Below are 9,073 nucleotides of genomic sequence, written 5' to 3' on the forward strand. Positions count from 1 at the left end.
CGTTTGCATATGACGTCATTATTAGTACATACGGCTTTGTATATGCACAGACAATGGGAAAGCCAAGAATGTTGTATATTCGCAATTTTTACGTAGTTTAACTCCTGCAGACGAAATGAATGCTTGCCTGAAAAATTCTAATTTATGGGCACACGTAAAAATATTAAAATTAACTACAAATATGCGTGTCCGATTGCAAAACGATGACTTTGGTCAAACATTTTCAGATCAATTGCTGGCAATTGGAAACGGAAAGCTCCCAGTAGTGGGAAAGCCAAAAATGTTGTATATTCGCAATTTTTACGTAGTTTGAAACACATATATAAATCTATCTATATTCACAGGTGGGACACAGGGACACAACTACAATGGCGCGTAACGACTTACGCGCGCGGGGGGGCTTGGGGGGCGCGAAGCGCCCCACCAACTAGGTGTTGGGGTGGCATATATAGATGACGAATGAATCTGAACAGTTAAAGCAATGGGCATGGAAAAAATATCTGATGCTGAACGACAGTGAAGCGCAACGAAATATATGGTTATAGGACAAGCGGCAACAAGCATCACAACAAATTACAAACGAAAATAATAGATAACAAAATCTGTGGTGAGAAGGTAAGCTACAGCCAGGATCACGTCTAATAGTAAACGAAAATCAAACGCAACAAAACCTGCGGTTAATTAAAAAGCAACAGCGAGAATAACAACAAATCCCAAACAAGAATAATGCTAGAATAATAACTAAATATGCGCTTAGAAGGCTTGCAACAACAAGCATCAAAACAAATCTCACGAAAGCACAACAAGCATCAAAACAATTATTTTCTGTAGTTATTAATTCTGTGGTTAGAAGACAAGCGACAGCACGAACCACAACGAATAACAAACGAAATCGACGCACACCAAAAATATACGGTTAAAAGAAATGTGACACCAAGTATCACAGATGAAAATGATGGACAACGAAATCTACGGTTAAAACAAAAAAGGCCAAAACCTGTCAAATCAACTGAAAGTTCAACAGCCTGATCGTGCCAATGGCTATATATGGGTGTGACACCTGGACCCTGAAGGTCGAAAATGAGCGCAACCTACTTGTATTCGAGATGAAATGTCTCCACTGCATTGCAAGAATCACCAACACTGAATACGTGACCAATGAGGAGGTGCAAAGACGGCTGAAGTCCTTCGACACAATCCTAAATAGAATCAAACGACAAAAACAGCAATGGCTGGGACATGTCAAAAGAATGGACCACGACCGTCTAACAAAATTCTCTCTCGGAGGAGCCATACACAGATCTCGAACACGAGGAAGACCTCACAAGAGGTGAATTGAAAACTTTAACAGAAAGCACATCGTAGAGTCGATTCCAACTGCACACGATAGAACAATGTACCGAGTCCTAGTTCATGCCGTGTCAAAAAGAGTTGCCCCAAAACCTTCTGCAAGAATGGACATAACTTAAGTAAGTTCGTTACCAGCATGGGATTAAGTGTATGTATTGTTTCTTATTTTGTCAATAAATCAAGTCAAACCAAGTCAAGTCAAAAGTATTTAGAAATGATTACAAGTTCATAAATATAACCTAAAGAAAAACAACATAAAACAACAGATCCTTTTCGTTTTTCATCGTTTTGCTCTCTTAAAAAGGTAATTATTTAGCTTATTGTATGGATAGAGTGGCATACACCATGCAAATCGAAGATTAAAAAATGAATAGGAAAATTACTGAAGTAAGAAAATAAAAATCAGAATGGAATTACGAAAAAAAACAAATTTAAATTTTATTCAAAACCGACTGCGAAGTCACTATGTCATCAATTGTTCAATTTTCTTCATATCCACGAAAAGCTGAATTTTATTAGCTCTTGTTCCAGTTATTCTGAATTTAAAAAGGCTTTTACCGTGAGGCTAAGGACATCAACAGTGTTGAACCGCACAAGCCGAATGCTTGGCACGCTACACTTACAATCCTGTGTTTACAAGGGCATAGATTTAAGACCCAGTGATGCTAATCATTTGGTTGGGAGCGGGGGTCAGTGGTGAGAGTTTAAGATCAGCCAGAGTCGACCCCGCTTCAAATGAGTGCCTAGAAAGATATGTGGGAAAAATAAGAAAATGTTTGTTTGATTTACGTCCAACCACGCGGTGCACACCTGGCCAAAGCCAGAGAATCAAAGGCCGGTATCTGTGCTGCAAGGATCAATCATTGTATACATGCGTTTTTTTAAGTTTTGTCAATGACACCAACTTTTGCAGTTGATATTTTCCAATTTGCCGTTTACAGCTACACACACTGATAAGCCTAGAATTAGCAACTTAAGGTAAGCATACAACCAAGAAAATAAGATACTTTTAGATTATTAGATTCAGATACTTCAGATAAGATAACTGCAGACTCAAAACATTTGGCATTTTTATATTACCATCTACACAGTATCAGAAATGATCTTGTGATGGCAGCACGACAATAAGGCATGGAACCAAAGACTAAATAGCTTGTTTTTAGCATAACTTGGTCCCTAGATTTTTTATTCATTTTTTTTTTAGCTAAGCCATAAAAAGTGTTCCAGGATAAGGCATCTCTATGAGCATCTGAAGCAATCGATTTCTTATGAAACATTCTCTCATATTTTAAAGAAAGTGGTTGAAATAGATGAATAAAACTTTAAGAAAATAAATAAATAAAAGAATAATTAATAATGTATAATGATAAATCAATAATGAATAATGAATGATAAATAAATGAATAAAAACTCATGAAAATAAAACTCAAACATCAAATTGAAAACATCTCTCAAAACTTCATCAACCTAGATTGTTTACCGAATCCATACTAAAATGAACCTCTACTCTAAATGACCATCTTTTATTTAATAGTTTCTTGACCGGCTGGTCGGCATAGCTAACATTTTATATTTGCTAGAGATAGAAATAGATGGATGATCAGCCAATAACATAAAACTATAAACATAAGACTAAAATAAAAGACTAAGAAACGTCAATTGCTGGTGAAATAACACTGACAAACCCAGGGTGATACAGGTTATTTGAGAGTAGAATGTAAATGATTTCCAATTTTTATACACAATTATGTCTTGCTATTTCAAGCTCTACATATAAGGTGTATTATTACCAAAAGAGAAGACGCGTACTTTGTTTCTACTGTGAACACTAAATTAGAAATTGTTCCTTCGTTTTGCCTGAATTAATAAGATTTCTAATATTTTCAAACACACTGTATAACTTTCCACACATAACAGAAAATTATTATTAATTTTCAACATTTAATGTTTCATTGCAAGAAAAAGAAAACAATGATAAAAAAAATCAAAAGTAATACTACCAGATTAAAGATGCAGAACTTAAATATTAAAACAGAACTGCATTGAATTATTGGGTTAGTTTCATAAGAAGAAACATGTTAAATAGCAAAAAATATTTGCCCACTATAGAAATTTGACAAAAATACCTGTTGAAACAAAAAGAATATGTTCATTTTGTAGCACCTTGCCTGATTGCAGATTACTTACAGATTTTGCTTCTTGAAGGGGTCTGAAAAATATATATCAATAAATAAAATTCCGAAAACACTAAAATAAAAAAAAACGCTAAAATAAAAAAAAAACAAGTTCAATCAGAGGACTGAGTTGAAACAAAAAGAAACTAAGCCTTGAATCAGTAGAAAAACAAGTTATGCACTGATTTAGTACAGCAATCATCAAAGTGCAGAATCCATTCAAAAACAAACTATGTCTAGGCAGAGGAATACCTATTTACAAAAATGAGTGAAGCCTAGACTTGGTTTGCAAATGAGTAAAGACTTTTCTTTTTAACATGGAAAATTGTTTTCACTGAAATTAAAGGTAACAATTCAACTTGTAACTTAAAATAACACAATTCTATATAATACCACCAGCCAAAATAATTTTCATTTTTAAGATATTTTGATGGTTTCAATCAAAGAAAGTATCCTCCAAGGAACAGCTTGATTTTATCTAAAAACAACAAATCAGATCTCTCTTCATAAATAAACTCTACATTTAAACCAACTAATGAATAGCATAAAACAGGGCAAAAATAAAACATTATTTCCATAAAAGGATGAAATAAAGCACATCAACAAGCCTACCTACAATCGCATTGTTGAGCGACTAAGGTAGATCCTGTGATAAGGCTTGTTAATGATTATGACGACTGAAATTGGCTGCATTCCGCTCTGTCTTCCATGGTTGCATCTGTCAGTCAATCAACATCAGATTTGAAAGTATTTGTGGTGGGGGTCGTCACTGTTTAATCAGTCAGCAAATTCCGGCTTCCATTAAAGAAGTGGTTAGCTGTACGTGTCTGTGCTCTCTTTCAAAACAGCTTTAATGGAAGATCTTTCATCTTCTGCTGGGTGCTTAGTTGAAGACAAAGTGGTGGGTCTCCAATGGTTAATTACTTCTTAGCCAAGATCATGTATCCCTTTGTCTTCTATAGACTATCAATGGTGGCCCAAGTTTCCCTAATCTTGCAGCTTAGACTTTTACACTCCTCTATGCATGCTGTGGGTATTTATAAAAAGGGTGGTCATATAAACTTCGGAGGGGGCCCATTAGATTGGTCATCAGAAGTTCTAGTGCCCTTTGTAAGAGTAGAGATGATTGGAGGGCATGTATCTCCCCTCCACATATCTCGTATTTTCCCAAAATACATCTAATTGAAATTTTGAGATAACCACTTTATTCAAAATAGTCCAAACATCATATAACAAGGGTTTTGGGGTTGTAACAAACCCCCAGAGCCTGGGGACAAGCAATGTAAGTTATGCCCTTGGAGTTATTTAAGGTTTTTATGGAAAGGATGGTTGTAAACTTTAAAGGTGGCTCATTTGGTTGAAAATTAGAAGCTCTAGTTCCATTTCAAAAGGTCAAAAGTGATGGAGGGTAACTAGCCCCAACTGCATCAACTAACCCTCACTTCACCGTTTTTATAAAAAGGGTGGTCATATAAGCTTTGGAGGATGCTCATTGGATTGGTAATCAGAAGATCTAGAGTCCATTGTAAGAGCAGAAGTGACCGGAGGGCAAATACCCCCCCCCCCATACCTTGTATTTTCCCAAACTACATCAGATTAAAATTTTCTATAACCACTTTATTCCAGATAGTGGAAATATCATATAACAAGGCCTTTGGGGTTGAAACAAACTCCCTTCTTTTTGCCAAAAGAGCCTGATTAAAATTGTGAGGTAGCAATTTTGTTCAAAATATTCCAAAGAACATATAACAATAACTCTAGGTTTGACACAACCTCTCAGTGCCCTTGGGAAACAGTAGAAAGTCATGCATATTATGCTTTTATGGAATGGGTGGTTGTATAAGCTTTAGATATGGCTCATTTAGTTTGAAAGTGGAAGTTATAGTGTGCTTTTTAAGAGTCAAAAGGGATTTGAGAGGAACCCACACCCATCATTTTCCCAAAGACATCAAATGAAAATTTGGAGAATGGAATTTTGTTCATCATAGTTGAAAGATCTGGAATTTCAGTCTTTGAGGAAAACACTCCTGCCCCCACATCTCTCAGGGTAAAGGTTGTACATTATGCTCTGGGGACATATAAGGTTTTTATAGGAACAATGGTTGTAAATACTTGAAAGGACTCATTGGATTGGTAATCAGAATTTCTAGTGACTTTTTTAAGAGTAAAAGTGATCAGAAAGCAGGTAGTCCCCCCCCAACACATCATGTTTTATCAAAAAGCATCCAATAGAAATTTTTAGGCAGTCATTTTATTCAAAATAATCCAAACCTCAAATAACAAGGATTTTGAGGATACTACAACCTGCAGATGAGGGTTGTAAGTTATGCCCTGGAGGCATTTAAGGTTTTTATAGATGGGATGGTTGCTTAAACTCAGAGGGGTCTCATTTAGTTGAAAATTGGAAGTTCTAGTTCCCTTTTAAGAGTCAAAAGTGATGAAGGGTAACTAGCCCCCCCCCTTGACAACCCCATTTTTTTCACCAAATGCATCTCATTGAAATAGTGAGTTATTTTGTTAATGATAGTCCAAAAAGCATATAACAAAGCCTCTAGGGTTGATAGAACCCAAAGCACCCTGGGGATAGGTTTGTAAGGAATGCATTGGGGGCATATAAAGTTTTTATGGAACAGGTGGTCATATAAACTTCAGATGGGACTCATTTAGTATGAAATTGGAAGTTATAATGGCCTTTTTAAGAGTCAACAGTAATTTGAGAGCAACCAGCCTCCCCTCCCCCACAGGAATCATTTCCCCAAACACCTCCATCAAAATTTGGAGATAGCAATTTTGTTCATTATAGTTGAAAGGTCTGAAAATTATGTCTGTGAGGAAGATAACAAACTCTCCCCCCCCCCACAGCTCTCAGGACAAGGGTTTTAAGTTATTCTATGGGACATATAAGGTTTTACTGAAAGGGTGGTTGTATTTGCTTTGGAGAAGGTTGATTGCATCAGTTATCAAAATTTCTAATGTCCTTTAAAGAATCAAAGCAATTGATCAGAGGGCTGCTACCCCCCACCACCCTAAACGTCATGTTTTCCCCAGTTGCATCGAATAGAAATTTTGAGAAAGTCACTTAATTCAAAATAGTCCAAAGATGATTTAACATGGTGTTTAGAGTGGATACAAACTACCAGAACCTGCAGACAAGGATTGTAGGTTATGCTCAGGTGCATTTAAGGTTTTTATGGAATGGATGGATGTTTATATTAAAAAGAGCTTCATTTTTAGGTTTCATTTGTAAAAAGGTTCATATTGCACATTCAAGTGGGACATCTCAGTAAGTATTTTGCAAAACAGAAAAAGTGGAACAGAATTTCAACTACCAATTTTCTTACAGACAAAAGAAATGGGGTATCCATTACCAAAAAGAATATCTCTGATAAAGTTTATTTCTGCATTTATATACAAATTAGAGCAAACATTCAGGCCACAATCAATGAGGGAAGTTACAGTTGCTCTTTTAACTTGTGGGGGATGATTTGAGTTAAAGCAAAGATATCTATTGTTTTGTGTTGGCTTTTGATAGATAGTAAATTCCAGTTTATCAGCATTACAAATAATTAACACATCTAAAAATGGTAGTTTATTTTCAATTTCAACTTCTAGGGTGAACTGCAAATTTTGGCCATAAGCGTTAAGATGATCTAAGAACCCCCAAATTTCAGCTTCCCCATAATTCCAAAGTGAAATTACATCATCCATATAACAACACCAATAGATGGGTTTTAAAAAAATTGAATTTAATGTTCTGGTATATTCATTGTTCATTGTTTTGGTATAACCCCAACTTTTCCCTTGGCTTCAAAATCCTACCCACTTTATATATTTTTGGAGAGGGAGGGTCAACCAGAAATGGATACACTTCTAGAATTAGCATTTTTAAGTGCTCTAAAATATAAATTATGCTGCTTCACAGTTTCCAGCTTGTGATGTAACTAAACAATTACCAATAGCTTTTGACTAAAAAATGAAGAACTAATTGGGCTACCTTTACCTCAATAGGCCTGATTTTTTTTTTTTTTTTGAATATTGTCATGTAACACTTCATTTGAAAGCTCTTGAAAAAGTAATCTCAAATAAACATGAAAATTCCACAAAGTATGAAATTTCTTTTATGATTTTAAGTTCATGCTTAAATTCTCACTTTTAAGTAAAATATCAAAAATAACAAAAAATTCAAAAGTTATACAAAACAAAACATGTTCAAAAGCTGCAAGTGTTAGCAGTTTATTAAACAATCATTTTCATTTTCAGAACTACACGGTAAGCATTATAGGAAGCATTAGGTTTATCATAAAGATAAACCCAAAGATGGGAGCTGGGGAATAACTTCATTTTGATCAATAGAGAAGTCTCCTGGTAAAATTCTAATTTAGCTACTTTTGGCTATCTTGGAAATAGGTTAGGAAAATGAAATTTTCAGGGATGAATCCAGGGTCAATAACATGCTCTGGGAGGGCATTATAAATCTTTAATGTTATTAAGTCTTGGAAATTTGAATACTTGGCAGGTCTAGCCTATTACAAACTGAAATTTTGACAAAACAGCATCTTATCTTAATTTTCAGTTTCTTTTCCTCTGTTTTTAGCTCTGAAATGTAGTACCTATTATTTGAGTAGAATTTTAAGCCATATTTAAGCCATAAGGTCAGGGCCCTCTAGAGGGAGAAGGAATGAAGTTAGGTAGGCTACTTCAAAATACCTTCCCAGGACATAGGCTAATTTAGTTAGTAGACCTGTTCCACGGAATTTCATTTTCTTAAGCTAGCCAATTTCCAAGATAGCAAAAAGTAGCTAAACTAGAATTTTCCCAGCCTCCCTACCAACAAGTCTCAGGATTTTGCTGCAGGCTATTGGGCCTAGGCTACTTCCTTAAATTCACATATGGTCAAAGGCCTTGCTATTTGTTACTTTAATGAGATTGACTACCCTACATACAAAATGAGATTTGATTAAACAATTATGGGTAAGAATCTACAAACATCAACTCAATGAAAGCTTACAATAAAAAAAATAATAGGCTACCTTGATTCCACCTAGCACTTCAGTGAAAGTTATCAGATTAAGAACCCTTCTTGACTACTAAGTTCCCTTCGTCAGTTCTGTAGTAGTATTCGATCTCTAGGTCCAGTATTAACAAGTTAAGGTCAGATCCACTACGCCACTATCTAACACACTTCAGGGAATCTTTCTCATTTTCTTACATTCAAAATACATGCGCTTTTTCGCTGCTATCTATAAATAGCATTAAGAACTCTCTGATGGTAGCATAGCAAGGAATTATTAAAGCATGAAACCATATCACTTGACTCCAACTTTTGGTACAATAGTGTCTTGATATCCGTGACAATTTAGATTATCCAAGGACTTAAATGATTGCCCATGTTTAAATATATTAGACGCATATCTTATCCCGTTTTCAATATAGCTTATTTTAACGGTTAACAGTTTTGTCACTGACGGGCAAGGGAAACAGTTCTTTTTCAAAGAGAACGGTCTTTATGAGCTTCCAATGGACATGAAGAGAGCCAATTGGAATCAATT

General features: G+C 35.3%; 1 protein-coding gene across 1 annotated transcript in view; it reads right to left on the reverse strand.

Annotated features, from left to right (window-relative positions):
• LOC136034988 (serine palmitoyltransferase 1-like) overlaps positions 1-8,759 on the reverse strand; it is a 64,724-nt gene extending 55,965 nt beyond the window's left edge. Inside the window, exons 1-2 of the mRNA XM_065716557.1 lie at positions 8,555-8,759; positions 3,477-3,559 (exon numbers count right to left, since the gene is read on the reverse strand). Coding sequence (XP_065572629.1) covers positions 3,477-3,503 — 27 coding nt within the window. The 5' untranslated portion in view covers positions 3,504-3,559; positions 8,555-8,759. The remainder of the gene's footprint in view (positions 1-3,476; positions 3,560-8,554) is intronic.
• Between the last annotated feature and the right edge of the window lie 314 nt (positions 8,760-9,073).

Source organism: Artemia franciscana, chromosome 13 (assembly GCF_032884065.1).
Source record: "Artemia franciscana chromosome 13, ASM3288406v1, whole genome shotgun sequence".
Classification (NCBI taxonomy): domain Eukaryota; kingdom Metazoa; phylum Arthropoda; class Branchiopoda; order Anostraca; family Artemiidae; genus Artemia; species Artemia franciscana.